This window comes from Cucurbita pepo, chromosome LG12 (assembly GCF_002806865.2).
Source record: "Cucurbita pepo subsp. pepo cultivar mu-cu-16 chromosome LG12, ASM280686v2, whole genome shotgun sequence".
Taxonomy (NCBI): domain Eukaryota; kingdom Viridiplantae; phylum Streptophyta; class Magnoliopsida; order Cucurbitales; family Cucurbitaceae; genus Cucurbita; species Cucurbita pepo.
This window is the reverse complement of record NC_036649.1, coordinates 8,410,643-8,435,563: the sequence shown is the minus strand read 5'-3', so window position 1 is coordinate 8,435,563 and position 24,921 is coordinate 8,410,643. Positions and strand designations below refer to the sequence as shown.

Below are 24,921 nucleotides of genomic sequence, written 5' to 3'. Positions count from 1 at the left end.
ACTATTGCTAACCATTCCTCATCTTTTAGATCATGAATGAAGAAGACAGGAATAACTTCACTTACTCAAATTTTAACGAGACAATTCTTTCTCGTCCAAACCAGATAAAATCAGGAAAAAATTTATCTCCATTAACAAGAGCAACCTAATCATAATTTAATTATATCATAGACCAAAAAGACACGCCCACCGCACCCTCCCAAGCAACCTAATCATAACTTAACTATATCGTAGACGTAAACATGACCCAAAATAACAGACATATATTCATCGCAAAATAATAACAAACTAGCAGCTGAAATCCCAAAGGACTATAAAAGGTGAAACATGTAATTGTTTAACTAAATCTTCAAACAAAAGAATTAAGTTGAACGTGCATTGACTATGCCATCATCATTTATGTACTCTAAAATTATTAGTGATCCAACTTGAAAACGGAAAGAAGAGATGAGGACCAAGATCATCTTGGCGGCTATGAGAACAATAAAATGGAACTTCCTTAATTTATGCAAATTACACAACATTCTAATAATCTCTCAAGTGCCTAAAACAAATAAATCATCAACACCGACTCTGTAAATAATGTCGAATATAGCATCACTTTGTCAAGGATCTTCAAAAATTGTTTGACCACACCTTTGTAATGAGTATTGAAAGAGCTTTCAAGTGCATGGGCTGCAGTACCCTCCATCCTCCTCAGCTAATAACTTTCGAAACTACTCCAGCACCAACCGTTCTACCACCCTCCCTCAGGGCAAATCTTTGTCCTGTAAATAACAAAACATGGCATTTAGGGATCATTGTTGGATAACCGAACAAAAAAGCACCCTAAACCATAGACGTGACCCGAAATGAACAGGTGAAAATTTTCATTTCCTAGAAGCCAGTATCAGATTCAGATTCAAGTACATATTCATATACGTTTACATGTAAACAATCAAGGCTGTCAATAATTAAAACCTGAAACTTCTATATTATTTGGGGCCTAGGCTGGCTAATGCACACCTCCCACATCCTACAGCATCTTGATTACTAAAGAAAAACACTTGGTAAAATTTTAAAATTCTATGTCAAAAGGCCTATGTCAAAAGGCTGTAATAGATGTGTAAGACGAGAATGTCTTATTCGTAGATGCGTAAAACTAGAATAACTAGAATATCCTCGCTCCTACACCCAACACAAAATGCACTAAAAATAGATACAATTTTGAAGTAGCTTTTTTTTACACCAAACTTTGTAGCACAACACATCAAAAAAATATTATACCAAAGAATTTGTGAAAGGGGATTAGCTTAGTCTTTATACAACCAGAGAGTTTAAAATGTGACGCACCTGCTTCAAGGGGAACGGGTAAAATCAACTCAAAAGCTGCAGTCACGTTGTCACCAGGCATAACCATCTTAACATTTTCAGGTAATTCAACCTTTCCAGTGATATCTGCAGTTCTCATGTAAAATTGAGGTCTATAGTTGGACATAAAAGCAGTATGTCGGCCACCTTCCTCTTTTGTGAGAACATATATCTCGGCCTCAAATTTCTTATAAGTCTTCAGACTTCCAGGCTTTGCAATAACCTACATACAAAAAAAAAAAAATATATATATATATATATATATATATATATATATATATATATATAAAGGAACGCTTCAAACATCTATATCTAGGAGTACAGGATACAGCCACCTTCAAAATGTAATGCTGTGAGCATATGGAGGTTAAGAAGAGGAATAGAATGATTTTCAATGATGTGCATAGAGAATAACATGGCTTCTTTAATTGGGTTAGCTTGGAGTGAAGCTTTTCTTATTTTTGTTTTCTCAATGAAAATAACACTTTCAATTCAAGTAAGCCTGTAGTACACAACATTATTTTCCCATTTTGCGGTCAAACTAAAAATACGTGTTCAATGTGTTAGAATGCAATGCAGTTTACTAACTAAATCAGCTGAATTCATTTTGATACCGGCAAAATAAGAATATTTGGATGCCTAATGATAAAACTATGAGCATGAAAATTGTGTTGGAGGCAGAACGGAAGAACCTTCTTGCTCATTGTTAAAAAGTTATCTGTGACATTATCCAAAAGATGGAATGCAGTTTTAACGAAAATTTCATTTCAGCATGAGTGATACCAATCTACATACCTGTCCACGTTGAATGTCTTCTCTTTTTAGACCACGGAGAAGGAGACCCACATTATCACCAGCCTAATAAAATCACAAAATTAACATTAGAAAAATCTCATTCACGATTGTTAAACTCATTTGGCTTGTTCTGATGGAGGTTCTTTTACTAATTGTGTTCCATTTTAAAAATCAAATTTCCTTTCTCATTTGAAAAAGAGCATAGCACAAATAGAAGCTAACTAAATTGAACCAAAATCCAATTTAGGTGGCTTATAATCTTCAAGTTTACTTCTTTCATTGTCTTTTTGTATATGCATTTTTTTATTTAAAAAAAAAAAAACATCAATGCCAGATAAAAACAACAGTCAATTACTTGTCCTTGATCCAAGATTTTCTTGAACATCTCAACACCAGTTACAGTAGTTTTCATAGGAGGCCCCTGCAAAAGACATTGCGAAGAAGTATAATCAAACCAATCTTTAATTTTCAGGAACAAAGGCCGTAATTATAACACACAATACCTAGCCCCAAGAATGTAATCATCCCTAGCTAGTTGAATATTCAACATTGGCCCAAAATTGGCACAAGGTGTGAGTGCCCAATCCCGCACACACAAAACATAGTTAGAAATTGAAAACGGTAACATCAATTTACCTGAGTCAACCCTAGAACTTCAACTTCTTCACCAACTTTAATAGTTCCCTGCTCAACACGACCAGTAGCAACAGTTCCACGACCCTTCAGCATAAACAGAAAGAATTAAGTTCACTTCAAAAATAACTCTACAAATATTTTAACAGCAAGACCCCACCAAGGTATTGAAGATATTAGTTCACTTCAAAAATAACTCCACAAATAAGTACACCTATACTGAAGATATTAGTATTCCACATTGAGACTTAGAAAAGAAAATTAGACAAATTTGCAGATGAAATGAAGTAAAAGAAAATTAGACAATCTTGCAGATGAAATGAATGACAACGCAGAACACAAAAACAAGGGCAAGGTTTTTTCAACTATAAGTACATATACAAACCCCGTGCAAATTCTCCATACCTGAATAGAGAAAACATCTTCAATTGGCATCAGGAAAGGTTTGTCAAGCTGTCGAACAGGATCAGGAATGTATTCATCAACAGCTTCCATTAACTTTAGAATAGCCTTTTTACCAATTTCTTCATTCGTACCCTGCAATGCAGATAAAGCTGAACCCCTGACGATTGGAATGTCATCGCCAGGGAACTTGTAGAAGCTGAGAAGTTCTGCAAGAAAACATAAACTACTGTTGAAATGTTTCCTATAAATTTGACCACCTGGAAACAGTAGCTGCATCAAAATATAACTGCATAATCATACCGCGAAGTTCCATTTCCACAAGGTCCAACAGTTCAGGATCATCAACAGCATCAACTTTGTTCAAAAAGCACACAAGTGACGGAACACCAACCTGATTGATGCAATAAAACAAATCTATAGTGCATCAACATTACATCCTGAAAGCACGTAGAAACAAAGCTTAATCTGCAGAAAACATGTATGCTCCAAACAAACAAATGTATACCTGCCGTGCTAGTAGAATATGCTCCTTGGTCTGAGGCATGGCCCCATCAGGGCCAGATACAACGAGGATACCACCATCCATTTGAGCAGCTCCAGTAATCATGTTCTGCACCGATTATCACCATCCTTCAGTATTTGCTTTCAAGAACTTAGACAATCAGAAAAACATAACCATTTGATGTAATTGTTGTGCACATTGGTTGTTAAAACCGACATATTTTATATCTGTAAAGCTGTGATAGAAGTTTCCCACCAAAAAACTACATTCAGCTTGCAATTGACCTGACTTAAGTATCCACCAGCTAGTTAAAAAAGAACACCCACATTCTTCATTATTCTATCTACTTACGCTGAACCACTCACTCCTCCTTATCCCTTATCCATAACATTTATATCAACCGCCCAGTCAAAGGTATAGCTGAATGACAAATTACCCTACTCCATTTTAGAAATATAAAAGTATCAATCCATAGCTTACTTTGACATAATCTGCATGTCCTGGGCAATCTACGTGTGCATAATGTCTCTTGGCAGTCTCGTATTCTACGTGAGCCTGCAGAATTAAAACGCATCATTAACCCAAGGCAGGTGATAGTTATAGGAGCGGTATACATAAGCCTTAAAGTAAATGAAAAAGTAAGCGGCCAACAAAAAGAAAATTTGAACTCCAACCGTTGCAATAGTAATTCCTCTCTTCCTCTCTTCTGGGGCTTTATCAATTTCATCAAATGCAACAGCCTTAGCTTTCCCTTCCTCGGCCAATACCTAAAGGAATTTGAATTTAAACAACAATTTCCAGGATTGAATATTCACCAATTCCATGTAATTAGCAAATATAAGCACTTATATCTTTCTACAAACCATAGTTTTCAATGAGAACGCCGATTGAAGATATATTAAAACTTAGGTCAAGAAACAAAAAAACATTCGTAATCAATCCAACCTTCGTAATAGCTGCAGTCAGTGTAGTCTTTCCATGGTCAACATGTCCAATTGTCCCCACATTCACATGAGGCTTTCTGTTCAGCAGCAAAGTAGAACGAGATAAGTTAACAAAAAAAAAATCAACAACTACAGAGAACTGTGAAAAAAACAAAACCATCAACTCAATACAAATCCTCCCCTAACCCACGATCTGTCACTCGCACACACAATCTGGACAATAGAAATCGCTTACGTGCGAGTGAAAGTAGCCATGGATCTCCACCAAGGAATGGGACTGGATGCTCCATCGTTTCGGGAAAGCAAAGCGGAGATGGAACAATGGGAGGAAGCGGATCCTCTGCAACACCATGATAACGGAGACGAGTGCGCAAGGAGGCGCTTGGAGGTTGAGTTTCGGAGTGCAACCGAGGCCATTGGAACTCAAATCGCTCGTCGGAAGCAGCCCTAGACGAAAGTGTAGTGGAAAAAGAGCAAAGCTTCTCGTCTTCGAATGGCGGAAGCTTTTGGGGGGTTTTAGAGAGTCATTATTGTTCTGTAAGCCGGCGAGGGTTTTAGAGTTAATGGGCCCAGTGCCCGGCCCATTTTCTAATTTAAGGCCCAATTAATCAAAATGTGCATAATCCATCTTATCCTTTCACACGAATAAATAAATTAATTAAAAAAAGATAGATTTTTAAAAATAATTTTTTTATTAAATATTGTCCCTATAAGCTTTCATGACTTTGCTTCAGAGTTTCCAAAAAGTTTTATACCAATAAATATAGTATTTATTGATTATAAATACATGATTATTTTCTAAATTAGTCGATGTGGGACTTTAATCCAACACAAAGTTCAATTATTAATTTTTGCTAAATAACATAAATATACGTGAATATATTTTTTTAAATAAAAGGGTTGAATTTAGCATAAAAGTTAAAATTATTCTAAATATGATAAACATTACCAAAAAAATTAGTAAAATTTGAGTTACTAATTATGATGCCCAAATCCGATTTCCAACCCCAAAACGGTCTCGATTTTGTATTCTCAACTCATAGGTGTGTGTGCGGCTCATTCATCGTGCTCATCGATCATCATCCACATGGTTGCAGACATCAATGGAGTCTGTACGGTAAAGCGCGATTGACATGCCGGGATACGCGTACTCACTGAAGGATTTGGGTATGCATTTCGCTGTTTTAGTAAAGATACATCTATCATTTGCTCTGCTTTCTATTTCCCAAAGTTATAGTTTGAGTGAGATCGATTTTGTGGTGCAATATACTGTGATTGATTTCAGGGTCCGCCCTTGCGGTTGTTAGTGTTCTAATCTCTCATTTCAGTCCTCGTAAGATGATCTTTCAGAATGTTCCGTTGTTTCTTCGTTTTTGCTCGTGTTTTGTTGACAATGTTGAGTGTAATCAATTTTGAAAGTAGGTTTATGTAACAGCCAAAGCCTACCACTAGTAGTAGATTGTGAGATCCCATCGATTAGAGAGATGAATGAAACATGATTTATAAGGGTGTGGAAACCTCCCCTAGTAGACGCGTTTTAAAACCTTGAAGGAAAAGACTAAAGAGGATAATAATTACTAACGGTGGTCTTGAGCTATTACAAATGGTACTATAGTCAAACACCGGACAATGTGCCAGCGAGGACGTCGGGCCTCCAAGGGGGTGGATTATGAGATCCCATATCGGTTGGAGAAGGGAATGAAGCATTCCTTGTTAGGACGTGGAAACCTCTTCCTAGTAGATACGTTTTAAAACCTTGAAGGAAAAGTTAAAAGAGAACCATTTGAATTAGCGGTGAAGTTGAGCGGTTATATTTGGTATACCGTTAATATGGAAGTCTTGCCACGCACTCTCTTACTTTGGTTAACCGGATACCCTTCATTGTGTGTCGGACACCAATCACCATGTGTTCGTGTTGGACGCATGTTTCCCTAGAGTGGCAGGGTCTTTTTGAATCATTTCAAAAAACATTAGGATTAATGATTTAATAGCTCAAGGTCCTCATCACGAACTTATAATAAAGCCCAGGAGGTTGTTCTGTTTATGTAAGCCTGTATCTTTTGAAACTTCATAGATCAAATAGATATCAACCAAACATATATATGAGAAAACTACAATTCAAAACATTCCCAATTTCTCGGACCATTCAAAGATGACACGATATATATACTCCAATTTCTTTATTTATGGCTTTCTATTGTGGAAAATTTTATGAAATAGGCTGAAATCTAGTTTATAACCTTGTGGAGGGCGAAGAAGGCCCCTTTCCGGAGCTTTAAGCCATCAGTGAGATACCACTCTGAAAGAGCTAGAATTCTAACCTTGTGTCAGGACATACGGACCTAGGGACAGTCTCAAGTAGATAGTTTCTATGAGGCGTAGGCCTCCCAAAAGGATAGAGATTGTCTCACTCTGAAAGAGCTAGAATTCTAACCTTGTGTCAGGACATACGGACCTAGGGACAGTCTCAAGTAGATAGTTTCTATGAGGCGTAGGCCTCCCAAAAGGATAGAGATTGTCTCACTCTGAAAGAGCTAGAATTCTAACCTTGTGTCAGGACATACGGACCTAGGGACAGTCTCAAGTAGATAGTTTCTATGAGGCGTAGGCCTCCCAAAAGGATAGAGATTGTCTCACTCTGAAAGAGCTAGAATTCTAACCTTGTGTCAGGACATACGGACCTAGGGACAGTCTCAAGTAGATAGTTTCTATGAGGCGTAGGCCTCCCAAAAGGATAGAGATTGTCTCACTCTGAAAGAGCTAGAATTCTAACCTTGTGTCAGGACATACGGACCTAGGGACAGTCTCAAGTAGATAGTTTCTATGAGGCGTAGGCCTCCCAAAAGGATAGAGATGGGCCCAAGGACATACGGACCTAGGGACAGTCTCAAGTAGATAGTTTCTATGAGGCATAGGTCTCCCAAAAGGATAGAGATGGGCCCTCGAGTGCAAAGGCAAAAGGGAACTTGACTACAAAACTCACTCATCGAACAAGGACGAAATTCAACCTTAGTGATATGACGGTGCCGAGTGAAAGGGCCGTTTAATAAATTAAACAATCATGTCATCAGCATGAAGAATCAAACCTATAGTCTCCCCCACATTTCTCAGGTTTTCATTAATAAATTGTTGTTGAATTATTAAAGAGGTGTACAAGACAGAAGAGATGTCTAGTCCTGGTTTCCATCTTCTAATTTCTCAGCTCCTTTTTCTGGTTCAAACTTGTCACCTAGCACATAATGATGGGTATCCACTTCATGGATTTTTCAAAACATAAAAATGTTAAAATATTGAATGATGTTCATTGTTTATTGTTTATTGTTGTTTGTATGATTTTACAGCGTATGATGTAACATGAAATCAATAGAAATAATGTAAAGTGTTTTTTATTGCTTAATGTTAGGTACATTCCTTTAGGCTTCATTGGTTGGTTGGTGGCATCTGAGGCCCACTGAATTGTATGAAATAGACACAGGTGGATCAATAAGGTTCGCTCTTCTTCATTCTCTTTCTAGACCAGGTTGGTGTCTCGATTTTAAATTAAGAAATTATGAGATCCACATCGATTGGAGAGGGGAATGAACCATTCATTATAAGAGTGTGAAAACCTCTCTCTAGTAGACGCATTTTAAAATTGTGAGTATGACAACAATACGTAACGGGCCAAATATGACATATGTGCTAGCGGTGGGCTTAGGCTGTTACAAATGGTATCAGAACCAGGCATCAGGCGATGTGCCAGCGAGTACGCTGGGCCCCAAGGGAGTAGATTGTGAGATCCCAGATCGGTTGGAGAGGGGAACGAAACATTCATTATAAGAGCGTGGAAACCTCTCCCTAGCAGACGCGTTTTAAAACCGTTTGGTTGACGACGATACGTAACGAGCCAAAACGGACAATATCTATTAGCGGTGGGTTTAGGCTGTTACAGGACCAACTTTAAGGTGTTTAGGCTTGACTTTACGATGTTTTTGTTTTTAGTTTCCTTGTTGGTCAAAAGGATGCTTACTATTTTGTCTAGTTTTCAATAGACTTTTTAGTACAAAAACTGGTCTTTTGAAGGAGATGAGATTAGACAAGTTAGCAATTTGTAGAGCGGAAAAAATGCTTTATAGCATGATTTTACTTTTCCATTAGATCAACATAGCAAAATCATCGAAAAGAACGTTCTTAAATCTTAATCATTATAACGTTTTAAGTTTTTCACATTACAGAGACTTATCTGAGCATGTTGGTTATGCTACCATACACCGTAGGGTCGGGTGTTTCTTCCGAATTTAGTTACAATGAAGAAAGGAAAACATTCTAGCGAGACGTTTTAAGAAAGAATATAAAAAGTAGAAGAGAAATGAAGTACACATATGAACCAAATGTGGTTAAACTTCTCTTTCAAGCAGAGCTCCAACGCCATAATGCAAAGGAATCCAAATCTTTCTACTTTCTTTTGCTCTTCATGTTCAACGGTGTAGATCAATTCTGATCACTTGTTTCAATAGTTTGCAGCATAGCATAAAGTTGTGAATATAATCACTTCCACTCACTTTGGATGGCTCAAAATATTTTATCTCTTTCAACCTTTCTTTGTTAGATGCTGTTCTTCCCTCCACATAAAAGCTTGTAAAAGCATTTATAGAGAGAAAGAACAACGTTTTTGCCTCAAGATTCCTAGTTAGGTTTTTGAGGGATTAGATACAAAGAAGTATGTTCCGTTTCGGGCCACGAAACAAAAAATTTCACGTGTATACCTCAAATGATTCATGTTTTACGAGCAGGTTCTTTGCTTTCTTTCAAATAAATTATTTATGGAACCACACATTGTTCTTCCATTGTTACTAATTCCGACAATATGATGGTGGCTTATCACTCTCAATAATTTCTTCCATCTTAGTTGAAATAGAGTCTTTTTTTTCCTTTAGTTATTATGATGTTATTTTAGTACTGATTAAAATATTTTCGACACATAACAGTTATGCCCATTTATCAAATTTATAAAATTCTCGATCAATAGTAAAGGTAGACATTCATACCAACAACCAATAAGAATTTATCGAAGAGTTCAGAATGAACAAAGAACGTAAAATTAAATTTGATTGAGAAATGTTTTAAGAGATTAAAATGTTTGCAAATGATGTTATGATAGCTCGAGATGACCATAACAATCAAATTACAAAAAGAGACAAAAAGAAAAAGAAAAAAAAAACATAAAGTAAAGGTTTTTTGAAATGGGAATTTGACTTTGTAGAATATTATAAAAGAAAATGGGAAATTGGTTTTTATTATTTATTTTAATTAATTTATTAAAATTCAACCCCTTGACTTTTGAATTGAAATTAATTGAAATGAATTGAAATGAAAGGGCAATGGAAATCATGCCTTTTTGTGTTTTTGAATTTCTTGAAAAAAAAAATCTAATAATTAGTGAAAAAAATTATTATTTTAAAAGGTTTTTTTTTTGTTTATTGCTTAAATCTATCTATAAAATATATATATAAATCTTGAAACTTTTTAACTAATTTTGAATTATTTTATTTTATTTATTTATTATTATTATTATTATTATTTTTTGCCTACTTGTGCCTAAGATAAGATCTTACCTCAAAATTATTATCCTCTAATATCTTTTATTCCGTCCAACATAAAAAGTATAAATTCTAAATTATCAAAACGTTCGAGTAAATAAGTATGAATAAGTCGAGACCATTTCTAAACGAGAGTGATCTTAAAGATTTGATGGTTAAAAACTGTTTAAAAAAATTATTGTCCTCTAATATTAACGTGGTTGTATCAGTGTTAAATGAACACGACTCTTCACCATGGTATGACATTGTCCATTTTGAGTATAAGCTCTGATGACTTTGCTTTCGACTTCCTAAAAGGCCTCAAACCAATAGAGATAGTATTCTTTGATTACCCATGATCATTCCCTAAACAGGTGTCGTATCTGGATTCTAAATCCGGTGCATCAAACGTATGATTACAAACCTAGCAAGAGAATAAGAACGGGAATAACTGTCTCGTCTTTAAACTGAAAGGGGATTCCTTTATGCCAACAAAAAGAAAAGGAATTTGTGATTATTTATTTATTTATTTATATGGGAAATTCATGAATCAATAATGATTGAAAAATAATATAAAGGAATCTTTGGTATTCATTAATACATAGTTTTAAAAAGTTCATTTAATCTTTTGATAAAAGTAAGAAAATTATATGCTTTTGATTTTTAAAAGCAATTTAAAATTTATATTTATTGCCAATAATTTAATCTCTATCTTTTTAAATAAAATTACAAAATTATCCTTTATTCGTCATTGAAATTTTATTTATTAATAAAAAATTGAGTAATAATAATAATAATTAAGGACATATTTTCAAAATTCATATGAAAAGGTTATTACAGGATAAATATTTAAAAATAATAATAATAAACTAATGGTCTTTTTTTCAAAAATAAATAAATAGTTTTATATTAAAAAAAATTGATTATTTATTAAATAGATAAATAAAGGAAATAGAATAGAATATGATTCAAAAGGTATTAATTCAAAACCCCAAAAGATGGTTTGACACGTAATGTTGAATGGATAAAGTTATTCCCTTTTACCCCTTCGAATCATTGCATCAAATTTATTAACAAATGCCTTCTTTGGGGGCACTTTTGTAAAAACACATTTTCATCTCTTTTTACTTTAAATTTTTTTATTAATAACTTCCCAAAAGTTAAAATTCAAATCTCTTTTGTGGAATTTCATTTTAAAAATTACTTTTTAAAAAAAAATTACAATAAAATACAAAAATGTAATTAAAATATAAACAATTCATCAATTTTCTTATTATTTAATTTTACTCCTAATTTAAATTTAAGATTTAATTGGATAAAATTAATATATATATATATTAAAAAAAATCCAAAAGAAAAGACTTTATATGCAATCACAAAATAGTCACATGATATTCATGAATTAATTTGGTTTTTTTTTTTCATTATTTTGAGATCTATTTTCTTATTTAAATTATATATTAATTTATGAAAATTTCCACGTGGAAAAAGTTATTTTTTATTATTTTATTATCATTTTTCATTAAATAAATAGAACTAAATTTTATCAATTTCCACTTTAAACATAAAAAAAATGTTGCAATAATTTATGTCTAAGTTTAGGATCGAAATTTTAAAATTTATAGTAAAAAATTATTTATTTATTTACTTTTTTTAATTTAAAAAAATTAAATCTAAATATGAGTTTCTTTTTAATAAGGTTTTTCTTGTTATTCTCCAAAAAAATATATAATATTAAAAATTAAAAATTATATAAATCTCAATACCTAAATGTTGGAATGTGTCATTTCACTTTGATTAATTTAGCTTTATTCATTCCTTATCTATCTTTATTCATTACTTTCACTTTTATTCATGGTTCGACTACATTTTTCTTAATATAAATGAGCTCGATTCTCGTCTTTTTTTTTTTTTTTTTTTTTCACGATAATAGAAAAATAAATATTTCAAAAAGAGTTATCCACCAGCTTGATCATGGTTGTCTATTCTCGTAATTATGAGACAAGACTCATCTTAGACATGACATAAACATATCTCGTGATCGAGATTGAAACTCCAACCATGTTTTTTCTTCTTTGATAAAAAATAATTTGTGAAAGAAAAAAATATGATGACCCATACTCAGACCAACACGAGTACTTCCAGCATGTTTTGTTCTCACTCGCATGCATCCTAGGAACATTCTCAAAAGGTTACCCGAGGTAAAGTTGTTCCAAACAAACACACTTAACTATAAAGTTCTTATGATTGAGCTACTGAAAAAAAAAAGGTGCACCCTGAAATATAATTCAACTGGTTAAAACATATACTCCCAAAATATATATACGATAAACAAAAGATCAGAACCAAGGGCAATTGTGTAATTTTACATAAACGACAAGGTTTTTAAACGAAAGAGGAAATATTAATTAAATATGTTTTTTTTATTTGTCACAAATATTTTATAAAGCTACATTACTGTCAAATTTAGACTAAGGTAGGTGCTCCTCAATTTTCAAAGATTGGCCTTCAATATCTAAACCACCATATTCAAAATGGAATTATGTAAATTGTCCCACCAAATTTAATGTCATATGTGAATCCAAGAAAATTGGAACATCAAAACGGAATTTTTTTAATCAGACTTTACGATATAGGTATAGTTTTACTTTTATAAATTATAATTATCGAGCTACCTCGAGTAGCTGCTATAGAGATGTCTATAGAACGATGCGGGAACGGAGAAGCCTTCCCTACTCCTGTTCCCATCTACTATTTTAATCTCCAACCTCCCGAGTATATATATAAATTCATATTAAAATATTTAAAACATCATAATAAATTAGAAAAATATATATGTATAATTTTTATTTAAAAAAAAAAAGTAATATATCCTAAATAATTTTAATGTTTACAAATTAACCCGCCTAATTTAATATAATTTAATTGATTAAGGTATCATTAATGGGTAAAAAATCCAAATAATATTTAATAATAATAATCTCCCAAAATAAATATTTAAATTAGAAATAATTCTATAATATTCATAAATAAATCAAAAAAATATTCAAAGCATTTGGTATTTCAATTAAATGCTACCATTAAATGTAAGGGAGCTCTACGGAAATAGCTTTGGGGTTGCATACATAATTTCTCAATAATAATAATAATTATTATTATTATTTCATTTTGAGCATAATTTAAAAATCTCGACCTCTAGAACTAGGAACATGTGTTTAAATTAATTATACTCATACATGTTCAAGTNATTTTGAGCATAATTTAAAAATCTCGACCTCTAGAACCAGGAACATGTGTTTAAATTAATTATACTCATACATGTTCAAGTTCATAATCGTGCTATAAATTATTATTATTATTTAAAAAAACGAAATAAAAACTAAAATATTTATCAAATATAAATTCCATAATTTATTTACGCATGGAAGGAAGTCGTCATGCTTTAATTAATATCTTAAACCATTTAATATTATAAAAAAGAGAGAGAATTTTAGATTAATTCAAAGAGTAACCTTATTTTTTCAAGGCTATTTTAGTAATTACATTAAATAAAATTGATGACATCACAAAATGTCTCCAAATTAAAAACTAAAATAAATCATTTTTTCTATTATATATTTATTTAAAAAAAAACCAAAAAACCAAAGTCAGATCGTCTGGTTTATTTTATTTTTATTTAATTCACTTTTAATATCCCATTTAAAGAATCAAACAACATGGCTCCCGTTTTTTAAGCTACAAAGTCCAATCAATAAATAAATGAATAAAAATATTCAATATATGATGTCATTTATCTATTTATATAATATTATTTTAATCTATTCAAAAATATTAATTTTTATTTAAAAAATTTATTTTGATCGTTAAAATTAAATTACATTTTAACATTTTATTTACATCTATTTTTATAAATGTAATTAAAATATTAAGGACTCAATTATCGACAGAAAATAATTATTTAAAAAAAAAAAAAATATATATATATATATATATATATATATATTATTATAATATTGAAGGGAGGGGGCGTTGAATGGTCCTTTTTCGCCCTCGGTCACTATTTCACTAACCGAAGGGGCAGATAGCGTTGACGGTGGGAAACTAATACCCTTGTGTGGGGCCCACACACACATGTCATATTCTTAGTTATTCATCATCATTTAATTGTTTGCTGTTTTTTTTTTAAAAAAAAAAAAAAAAACTAATAATGAAAATATATTTATTTATTATTTGCGTCAGCATGATTCCATTTCCCTTGACCTTCTTCTGCTTTTCTTTTCATTAATTTTTTTTTTCTTAACCAATTTATTCATTTTTTTTTGGATAAAAATCATAAAATAAAAAAATAAAATAAATATAAATGCTATAATAAAATGAGTAAATATGGAAGGTAACTTCTAAATAAAAGAATTCAGTGACCCGGGTCGAATTATTGATTGGTTGAGCTAGTTATCAGGTACCGAATATGAATTTCAAATTTTGATTCAATTCGAGCATGAAATGTTTCAAAAACCATAAATTTGGTATACTCGTGCAATGAACATAACTCATTTCAATTATCGGAAATGCATGTGCTTTTTGTTTCAAAATTAACTCCAGCTACGCCGCTGGCCGTTATTTAAAGATTGAGTCATTATGATCTAAATTCAACGTTTGAGACATTAAATTATATTACTTTTTTTTTTAATTATATTAAATTTTGGTTGTTACAATATAATTAGAAAAATAATGTATGTTATTGGAAGCTCTCAAATCAAATTTGAATTCTACCCACTCATTTCTATTTTTGTTTTGTACCTTTCCTATTATTAAATTAAATGTTTAATTAATTTTTTTAGTTCTATTAATTTAATTAAAAAATATATAATAAATCTTGTGTATATGGAACGTGTCATCATATTGAGTAGAAAAACATATTTAAGATTATAGATGTAGAACCGGCCCATCGAACAGGAATAATCAGAGAGGTGGTCCGTATGGAGTGTCCCATTGTTCCTCGAGTGTTAGCCGTGGAGAGGAATGTCGTCGATTAGGGTGCTATTGGTCACTAACCAATCGTTCATGGGTCGCTCGCACTCTGCGTGTCGAAGTTGCTATAATTGATAAAATGGAGGTTGTTATCGGTATTCGCTCGTGCTTCAAGAGGAATGTCGTCAATTAGGGTGCTATTGGTCACTAACCAATCGCTCACGGGTCGCTCGCACTCTGCGTGTCGAAGTTGCTATAATTGATAAAACGGAGGTTGTTATCGGTATTCGCTCGTGCTTCGAGTATCGTCAAACATTTAAGTAGCGGAAAATTTATAACAAAAAATTTTACAACCTTAAAAAAAACAAAAGAAACTACAGCGTAAGTAAAAACAAAAAAGTGTTATTATCCAAATATATATATATTTGTATATATTTGGCAATAGAACAGCATGTTAAGAATTCTTTATATTTTAAATAAAAGTACCATATAAAATTAATCACTTTATTTAATTAATAACTTTAGAACAATTTTTCTAAAAAGCTCTGCCACGTCACCGTCACTAAAAAATTGCCACGTCACAGAAATTCCCATATATAAAATCCCAACCACCTCTCCCTTATTTCTCTGCCAAAAAACGCTCTCTTTTACACTTTTTTTTTCACATAAATTTTGATATTTACTTTTATTTATATATAATTGCGTTGATTGGAGGCTCTGTTGAATTAAGGAGATTAACGATTCATTCCGAGATTTCGGTGAATCCGGAATCAGGAAGAGAATTTTGAATTTGTGATTTTAGTATTTTGGATTGGAATTGGTTTTGGTGGATGCCGATGGCGGCGGGGGCAACTGATCGAGCGCGGCCGGTGATGATGCCGCCAGCGGCAGCGGCGGCGGTGACGGATACATTAGCGAAGGACGCGGTGTTAGGGTGGTTCAGAGGGGAGTTTGCGGCGGCGAACGCGATAATCGATGCGCTGTGTGGACATCTGGCGCAGGTGAGTGACATTGGAGGATTGGAGTACGAAGCAGTGTTCGGTGCGATTCATAGACGACGGCTGAATTGGATCCCGGTCCTGCAAATGCAGAAGTATCATCCGATCGGCGACGTCGCGGTGGAGCTCCGGAAGGTGACGGCGGAGAAGAAGAAGAAGAAGAAGAAGAAGCAGAATCAGGAGGAGGAGGAGGAGGAGGAGGAGGCGGCGGAAGTGGCCGAGGACGACGGCGATGTTGAAATGGAGGCGAAGAAGACGAGTGAAGCAGATGAAAATGGAGGTAAGATGTGTTCGGATGAGGAATTTGTCGAAGAGGAAGCGAATAATGAGAAAGTGAAGATCGAAGAGATGTCGATTGAGATCAACGAAACCGAAGGCGGAAGAAATGAGGATTTGGCTCCAATTGAAGAGGAGGATTCAATCGGAAGCGAGATAACCGATTCAGGTAAGTATTCTCAATCAATCAAAATCCTTAATCCATTTTTCAATTCTTGATTTCTGTTGATCCAAAAACTTCTGATCGATTCTCCAAAATTTCTCAAGAAAATTCAATCTCTTCGTTGATGAACAGCGAACAATCGAAACTCTCAATCGAAAAAATTCTCAAAAGTCCACAAATCGACTGTTCCAGCGAAAAGAATTCTTTTCAACATTCACAAGATTCAAACAGAAACAAAAAATTTCAGAGTCAGATCCGTGATTTAATCTTCTACAGAAACTCTGTTTCGTCAAATTCATCAGTTTAGGGATTCCCTTTTTTCTTTCTTTTCCAGTTACTTTCTTCAAATTCATCCAAAAAGGTACTCAAAAATCAAAATCCTTACGTTGTTCATCCTAATCAACAAATAAATTTCTAGCGCCAATCGAATATCTTCCGGAGGTTTAGGCCGGGGGTTTGAGATTTTCGAGGTGAGCAGAAAAAGTTAAAGACGTTACAAGATTCTACGGTTAGTCCTGGAATGACGAACACTGACAGCTACGCAACGCCTCGAGATGGAGCTCTTAGTTTAATGGAAATCAATACTCATCTTTCAATCTCAGCCGTCCAATATTCTACTCAAAAACCCTTTCCCCAATAAAATAAAATAAATTCCTTTCGCGACAAATTTAATAATAATTTCATTATTGAGCATGGTTCTTGATATGTATTATTTTATTTTTCAATACGGTTATGAAATTCAGAGGTTATAGCATAAAATTTGTCACGGACAATGAGTTGACTAAATTTAAAACCATTATTTTAAATTGGGCATTTCATTAAATGCATTTGTTTGGTTAACTGTTGAGTAATTTATTGTGTTCTTTGGCAGGATCTCAAGGGGGAGGAGGAGGAGGAGGAGTGCAGGCCAGCTCTGCAGAAGTTGAGATATGCAGCAACCATGGAGAGTGTGAAGCACGTCCGGGGCTGATGAAGTTGACAAAAGGATTCTCCGCTAAGGAGCCAGTGAAGGGCCATATGGTGAGCTCTTTCTTTTCCCAAATTCAAATATCATCATTTATTTTTTAATTTAAAATGAGCGTTGATGAATGGTGTGGAGGAGTCGGTTACAACGTTTTTTTAGTACCGAAGCTTTTTTGGTCTGTTCATTTTTAATCTTGAAATGAAACAAAGTTGAAGATGTTGAAGATTGTTGGGAGTGAGTCCTAGGAAAGGATCATGGGTTTCTATGTAAGGAATACATTTTCATTGGTATGGGGCCTTTTGAGGATGCCCAAAGCAAAGCCACGAGAGCTTACTCAAAATTGACAGGATCATGGGTTTCTATGTAAGGAATACATTTTCATTGGTATGAGGCCTTTTGAGGATGCTCAAAGCAAAGCCATGAGAGCTAACTCAATGTTGCCAGTATCGTACCATTGTGGAGAATCGTGATTCCTAACATGATATTAGAGCCATGCCCTAAACTTACTCATGTCAATAGAATCCTCTATTGAACAAAGATTGTGAGCCTCGAAGGTATAGTAAAAAAGTGACTAAAATGTAGAACAAAGGGTGTACTTTGTTCGAGTGCTCCTGAGGAAGGAGTCGTGCCTCAATTAAGAGGAGGTTGTTTGAGGGATCCATAGTAGTATACTTTGTTTAAGGTGAGGTTGTTCGAGGGCTCCATAGTAGTGTACTTTGTTCGAGAGGAGGATTGTTGATGATTGTTGGAGTGAATCCCACGTGGGCTAATTTAGGAAATGATCATGGGTTTATATGTAAGGAATACATCTTCATTGGTATGAGGCCTTTTGGGGAAGTCCAAAGCAAAGCCATGAGAGCCTATGCTCAAAGTGGACAATATCATACCATTGTGGAGAGTCGTGATTCCTAACAGAAGAATGGTGCTCGTACTCTTTCGTACTTCGTACTCTTTCTCTTGAAGTTGAGATTCAAATTTATTTGTATTATTTGTATCATTCATTTTTTTTGTAACATTTGGTGACAGGTGAATGTTGTGAAAGGATTGAAATGTTATGAAAACATTTTCACAGAGTCTGAATTGGTGAAGTTGAATGACTTTGTTGATGATCTTCGCTCTGCTGCAAAGAATGGGGAGCTCTCTGGTTAGCATTAACTCTCTCTTAATAGCTTCAACATTTACTATTTTCGATCAGACTTCTTGAAAACCATTCTGATAGGGACAATCAATACCCTTCCTGCAACTCTCTGTACCCAATTTGATGAACATCTTAATGAAAAACATTGATGTCAACAACAGTGTATCACTGGTTTGAAGGCCTTTCTCCATAGTTTTCTTCAGCTTAGTTTAGAATCTGAATTGAATCTTCTTTACGTGTGCAGGAGAGACATTTGTTTTATTCAATCAGCAGGTGAAAGGCAACCGGCGAGAGATGATCCAGCTTGGCGTCCCCATTTTTGGACAGATCAGAGATGACTCTGCCAATAACAGCCGAACAAGTATGATATTTTAACCATTTGAGGTCGTTGAAATCGATGTTGAAATCGATGTAGGTGTAGGTCACTATGCCGATCTGAACATAGTTTAGTTTGATACGTAAAAGCACTAGTAACACGCCGATCTGAACATTGTTTAATACTCTACTAATATTGTCCATGCTTACAGGCAACATAGAACCGATTCCACCTCTTCTTGTGACGGTTATTGATCATCTCATTCAGTGGCAGCTCATTCCGGAGTACAAAAGACCAAATGGATGTCTCGTCAATTTCTTTGAAGAGGTATTATTATTGTATTCTATTTCTAAACCACGTTTGATTTCTTTGATGATGACTGAAAATATGGCTTGTGCTGTAGGGCGAGTATTCACAGCCATTCCAGAAACCTCCACACTTGGAACAACCCATTTCCACTCTCTTCCTTTCTGAATCAACTATGGCTTTTGGGCGTTCTATTGTAAGTGATAACGAAGGCAACTATAAGGGGCCGCTCATGCTGTCCTTGAAGGAAGGGTATGCCCTTTAAACTCTGTTGTTCTAATCAATCAAATCTAGCTTTTGTTGTGGTTTCTTGTACGTAGTACTCGAGTCGTGGCCACGTTTCTAAACCATAATACAAGCATGTAATTTTGCAGATCCCTTTTGGTCATGAGGGGCAACAGTGCAGATGTTGCACGCCATGTCATATGTGCATCTCCTAATAAAAGGGTCACCATCACGTTCTTCCGAGTTCGGCCAGACTACGATCAATGCCAATCACCAACCCCTCAGCAGATGTCGAACGCTGTAACTCTATGGCAACCGGGTGTTGCTGGCACATGCACCTTGCCTAATGGAGCCACCTACGGCTATGAAGCAATGGAGGTAATGCCAAAATGGGGGATCCTTCATGCACCGGTGGTCATGTTAGCTCCTGTGCGCCCTATGGTGATGAGCCCTGGAAGATCTCAACGTGATGGCACTGGAGTGTTCTTACCATGGGCTGTCAATTCAAGAAAACCAGCAAAACATCTTCCTCCTCGCGCTAGAAAAGGTCGGTTCCTTGCATTACCTTCCCCTGTCGAAACTCGTCTACCAGACTCATCTTACGAACAACCAGGCATAAGTGTTTGAGTCTGAAATCAGAGCAGTTCTGAAGTCGAAGCAACACGACTCTACTAAGTAGCGTTCTTGTCCTTTCACTGATGGATCTGAGTGAGTTTTTCCTATTAATTCCATCCCCTCCCCGAACACCACGAACCGCTTATTTATTTGGTTTCCAAGTTCTTAGGGTTCTTTTCTTTCTTTTAGATGAAGTTGAGGTTCAAAGTTTGAAGAGTGAACTAGAGGATTTAGGTTCGAATTTTGTATTTACTAATTGTATTTAAATCTTTCCTTTTCCTTCTATTCTAGAGGTTAAACTTAACTATCATCCTGGCATTGTTGATTCAAATTCATCACTAGTTCTTGATGGGAGTGCTTGAAACCGTAATCAACCTATGGTATTTTCTAGCATACTTGATTATATTCAGCTAGAGGCCTATACATAGAACCCGAGAAACTGCCCGAATTCCGAATGGTTAGCTTCTCTTTTGAGTGATTCTTGAGTGTTTCCTAAAGACCCTAAGGTAAGTCTGCATATTGATGTAGAAAACCCATAAATGACTCAAATTCTAGAGTTCCATGATTGAACGAACGAAATCAAGTACTGATTCGAACACGATTCCTTCCAGGATAGTTAAGACTTTGCATTCAACAGATAAAAGGAATAACACTTTGAAAAAAAATGAAATATAACATAGGAAATCAGTTAATAACCTTTCATAGATTTGATTTACCGAGCTTTAGGAGTTTTGTCATTCGGTATCGGTACCCCAGTCCAAATCTTCGTCGTCTTCAGCAGTACTCAGTCGCTTTCGCATTTCCTCTCGATTTGCTATCCCACCCTGTGTTGCTACTTTCTTTTCCTCAATAATGCTCAGATCCTCAATCTCATCCCACCCGAGATCTTCGTCCTCGGGCATAGAAGGCTGCGTCGAAACAATTGAAACATCACTGTCTTTCGAAGATTCGCCATGTTCAGACTTGGCCTCTACTGCCACCTTCATATCTGATTTCAATCCTTGATCTTTGTTATTCAGCCTAGAGCCACCTTCCAAATGGACTTTCTGAGAACTCTTCTCCCCCTTCCCGTCGTCGTCATCAACAGAGCTTCCTCCGTTCAATTCATCGACCGGAACTTCCTTCTTCACAACTTCAGTATTGGCATCTTTCACTTCCTCATCGACATTGCGTTCTTCGCTCTTTGTAGCTTTACCCCGAACTTCATTACTAACCTCACTCTTCACCGAATCCCCTTTCGACCGGACATTGATCTCATTGTATCCCTCATCACCGTCGTCGTCATCCACATCCCAACTCAAATCCTCCTCTTCTTCCCTTGCAATAGCTCTCTTCACAAGATTTGCCCTAACATCCTCAGCTTGCTTAAGCTTATGCGCTTTATAAAAATACCTACACCAGAAAGTTTCATCATCAACAACATTAGGAACAACCTTCTTGTGTATATTATCTATTCCACCATTTTCTTCCATCAAGTTTTCAATTTCTTCATTCCTATCATTCAGCACAAATTGCGATCTCCACTGATCATAATCACCAACATCTTCAGGTTCCTCGCAGTAAGTGGCCGGATCGCCTTGAAGCAAACGAACCTGAGAATCAAACCTACTGTAGGGCTTGGAACACGGGCTTCTTTGATTACTCAAATTTTGGTTACTACCATTATCAGAGTCAGATTCCTGATCTATAGCGAGGATCGCGTCCTTACCTTGCGCGATAATCTGAGCCGTACCTTTCAAAACGGAGCTACCGAATTCATCGAAGGCGTGCCCTACCGTCTCCAGCGATCCTTGAGCGACCTCAATTTCCTTCTTCAATCCCGAACCAAATTCCTGGAGATCGCGCCGGTAGGTATCGATAACCGATTCAGATTTAGCGCTCAAAGTCTGGATCAGACCACCGAAACTCCAAGCTTCAACAGCCGCGGAGGAATCCGCGACAGTACTTGACTTCGGATGGGGACTCGAATCCGATGTTCCTTCTCCTTCTTTCAACAAGGACTTCTCAGGCGATTGAGGTTCAGATTCGGACACTGTCGAAGGATCGGGATCGTCGGAAAACACCGATCTGAAGAAATTCATTTGACAGATTCGAAACAACGACGAAATTAAGCAAAAGATCGATCAGAGAAAAATGAAGTTTGGAAGAGACGCAGTGTTCGTGTTCGTCAAGATGGTGGGAAGTCTCTATCTGGATGAACGTAAGGCCACACCATAATCAACAAAGCTCGAAATCCCAATCCCATTTCAAAGTTCAGTTATTTCTCATGGAAATCTCCAATTTAGGGCTTTTATATTATATGGTTTGGTTTTTCCACCCTTTAGGGGTTTTTATTGGATTAAATTATACCCAAAGAAAAAACTTTATAAATATTTTTACATTTTTTTTAATTTTAAAATTTATAATATATTATTTTTTATTTTTTGTATTTTTTAAATACTATTAAAAGTTCAATATATATTTTTTAGACTGATTTCAAAACTAACGGGGAGAGTATTTTTAGACAGTTTTTTTTTTTTTTTTTTTTTTTTTTTTTTTTTTTTTTTTAGGTGATGGTTTGCTGATACAGGAGGGAAGTTCCCTAAAAGCAACGAGAATTTGACTACCATATTTAAGATATTTTTATCAATTTAGACAGAATTTTTTAAGGGCATAGATAAATCCACACTATTTTCAACTAGTGGCAAGGATGTAACGGTGGATCATAGCGTTAAACCTCGTTGTTCCATGACAAGTTTTGGCCTGAAAATAGATGGAAGCGTTTAGAGACCTAAAGATATTTTGATCAATCTCAAAATAAGGCGATTGTTCTAAACTCCAATCATGCAGATAGTCTGATTTTAGCATTATTTTGTTCGTTAAGTCCTAAGAAGAACAATTAGAACGCTAATTTCGTGTAAGAAACAATCACAACGTTTTACGATACCGAGCAAAAGCGGAAATAAAAATAAATATATGGAAGTAGAAATGTAAAAAAAAAAATATATATTTATATATATATACATCAAATGGGTTTAACATAATATAAAATTTGAAGGAAGGAAGAACAAAGTTGAGAATAAATGAAAAATGGAGAAAGTTTGCTAATAATTCCTATGCAAATCTTCACCTTCTCTTCCTTCTTCCTTCTCTCTCTCTCCTTTTACCTTTCTTTTGATTCTTAAAAAAAAAACAAAAAAAAAAAAAAAAAAAAAAAAAAAAAAAAAAAGAAAAAAAAAAAAAAAAAAAAAAAACACTTAGCCAATTTCCCCCAAATCCAACCATATTAGAAAAAAAAATGGGTTTTTCTCGGTTCGGTTCGGTTCGGTTCGGTTCGGTTCGGTTCGGTTCACTATTCACTCTTCCAAGGCATGAGTGGAGGGACGGTAGAGATCGTACGGGGCCCAAAGATGATCGACGGTGCAGGGCCTCCTGGAATCTAGCCTTAGCCAGGGTTTGCCCTTGCCGCTCCAGTGGAGGAGGCTGATTGGACCAGGGTGGAGGCTGCGGCATTTGCCTTCGAGGTTGTCGCCGCCGAGGCCGTGCTGGTTCCAGCGGTGGTCGACGGCGCGGATGTCGCCGGCGAGGACGAGGAGGAAGGGCGGGAGAGAACCAAGGTGGTAGATACGGCGCTGCTTCTGGACTGCCATCCAGTCCTCCATCTTCTGGGTGAACTTACCGGACCTCCACTTTTTGATGTCGACGACCATGACGCCGGTGTTGAAGTAGCAGGGCTGTCGCGTGCTGAACGTCTCTGACAGCTTCCGGTCCGACCAGAATTGGTCGGTGAAGTACTTCGTGAAGTTTGCGTGGCAATACTCCGGTGCTGCTAATACCTGCGTTTATATGAAATAATATTTTTTTTTTATTGTTTTCTTAGGGGTATTCTAGACTTTTCACTTCTCCGAACTATTTTTTTAAATTAAATGTGGATTAAAATGTGTTGGATAATAATAAAAAAAAAGTATTCAAAGTTCAAAATTTTTAAAAATATATTTTATTGTTTTCATAGGTTGGAATGAAGTTCCTTAGGGATATTTTGGACTTTTCACTTCTCCAAATATTTTCCAACTCCAATTTGAAAAAAAAAAAGAAATAAAATGTGGATTAAAGTAGGTTGGGCAATAAAAAAGTTTTTCAACGTTAATTTAAAAAAAAAAAAATTTATTTTATTGTTTTCATAAGTTGAAATTCCATCATTAAAAAGCTTCTTAGGGATATTTTAGACTTTTCACTTTCTCCAAAATATTTTCCTGTGGATTAAAATATATTGGACAATAAAAAAAGTTTGTAAAAGTTCAAAATTAAAAAGAAAAAATATTTTATTGATTTCATAGGTTGAAATTCCATCATCAAGGAGTTCCTTAGGGGTATTTTAGACTTTTCACTTCTCCAAAATATTTTCCAACTCCAAATAAAATGTAGATTAAAATATATTAGACAGTAAAAAAAAGGTTTTTAAAAGTTCAAAATTAAAAAGAAAAAACATTTTATTAATTTCATAGGTTGAAATTTCATCATCTAGAAGTTCCTTAGGGGTATTTTAGACTTTTCACTTCTCAAAAATATTTTCTTGGATTAAAATATATTGGACAATAATTTTTTTTTTTTTTAAAGTTCAAAGTTAAAAAGAAAAAAATATTTTATTGATTTCATAGGTAGTTCCTTAGGGGTATTTTAGACTTTTCAGTTCTTCAAAATATTTTCAAACTCCGACTTGGAAAAACCAAAAAGACAAAAAAAAAAAAAAAAAAAAAAAAAAGGAAAAAAAAAAAAAAAAAAAAAA

The 24,921-nt window shown here is 34.8% G+C and overlaps 4 protein-coding genes and 1 long non-coding RNA gene across 5 annotated transcripts in view; 2 read left to right on the top strand and 3 right to left on the bottom strand.

The window, feature by feature from the left end:
- Nucleotides 1-362: 362 nt before the first annotated feature.
- On the bottom strand, nucleotides 363-5,142 carry LOC111807408 (elongation factor Tu, mitochondrial). The gene is made up of 12 exons (XM_023693121.1): nucleotides 4,865-5,142; nucleotides 4,631-4,706; nucleotides 4,360-4,452; nucleotides 4,166-4,240; nucleotides 3,689-3,793; nucleotides 3,484-3,574; nucleotides 3,184-3,389; nucleotides 2,782-2,865; nucleotides 2,501-2,566; nucleotides 2,146-2,208; nucleotides 1,333-1,573; nucleotides 363-767 (listed from the first exon to the last, which is right to left on the bottom strand). Exons 1-12 carry the CDS (start codon nucleotides 5,044-5,046, stop codon nucleotides 697-699), a joined length of 1,353 nt encoding a protein of 450 aa, XP_023548889.1. The 5' UTR covers nucleotides 5,047-5,142; the 3' UTR covers nucleotides 363-696.
- Nucleotides 5,143-5,658: 516 nt separating this feature from the next.
- On the top strand, nucleotides 5,659-9,115 carry LOC111807594. The gene is made up of 3 exons (XR_002816959.1): nucleotides 5,659-5,796; nucleotides 8,033-8,117; nucleotides 8,844-9,115. It is a non-coding gene; the product is annotated as an uncharacterized LOC111807594 (long non-coding RNA).
- A 6,679-nt stretch (nucleotides 9,116-15,794) lies between these two features.
- LOC111807830 lies at nucleotides 15,795-20,466 on the top strand. Its single transcript, XM_023693712.1, has 7 exons — nucleotides 15,795-16,598; nucleotides 17,464-17,612; nucleotides 18,583-18,700; nucleotides 18,939-19,055; nucleotides 19,222-19,337; nucleotides 19,414-19,568; nucleotides 19,691-20,466. The coding sequence occupies exons 1-7, from the start codon at nucleotides 15,986-15,988 to the stop codon at nucleotides 20,166-20,168; spliced, it is 1,746 nt and encodes a 581-aa protein (XP_023549480.1). The 5' UTR covers nucleotides 15,795-15,985; the 3' UTR covers nucleotides 20,169-20,466.
- A 233-nt stretch (nucleotides 20,467-20,699) lies between these two features.
- On the bottom strand, nucleotides 20,700-22,442 carry LOC111807831 (BSD domain-containing protein 1). The gene has a single exon (XM_023693714.1). It carries the CDS (start codon nucleotides 22,235-22,237, stop codon nucleotides 20,891-20,893), a length of 1,347 nt encoding a protein of 448 aa, XP_023549482.1. The 5' UTR covers nucleotides 22,238-22,442; the 3' UTR covers nucleotides 20,700-20,890.
- Nucleotides 22,443-23,491: 1,049 nt separating this feature from the next.
- The window catches only part of LOC111807771 (probable galacturonosyltransferase-like 4), a 2,275-nt gene continuing 845 nt past the window's right edge, over nucleotides 23,492-24,921 (bottom strand). The window contains exon 2 of the mRNA XM_023693638.1: nucleotides 23,492-23,971. Within this exon, the coding sequence (XP_023549406.1) occupies nucleotides 23,492-23,971 (480 nt within the window). The remainder of the gene's footprint in view (nucleotides 23,972-24,921) is intronic.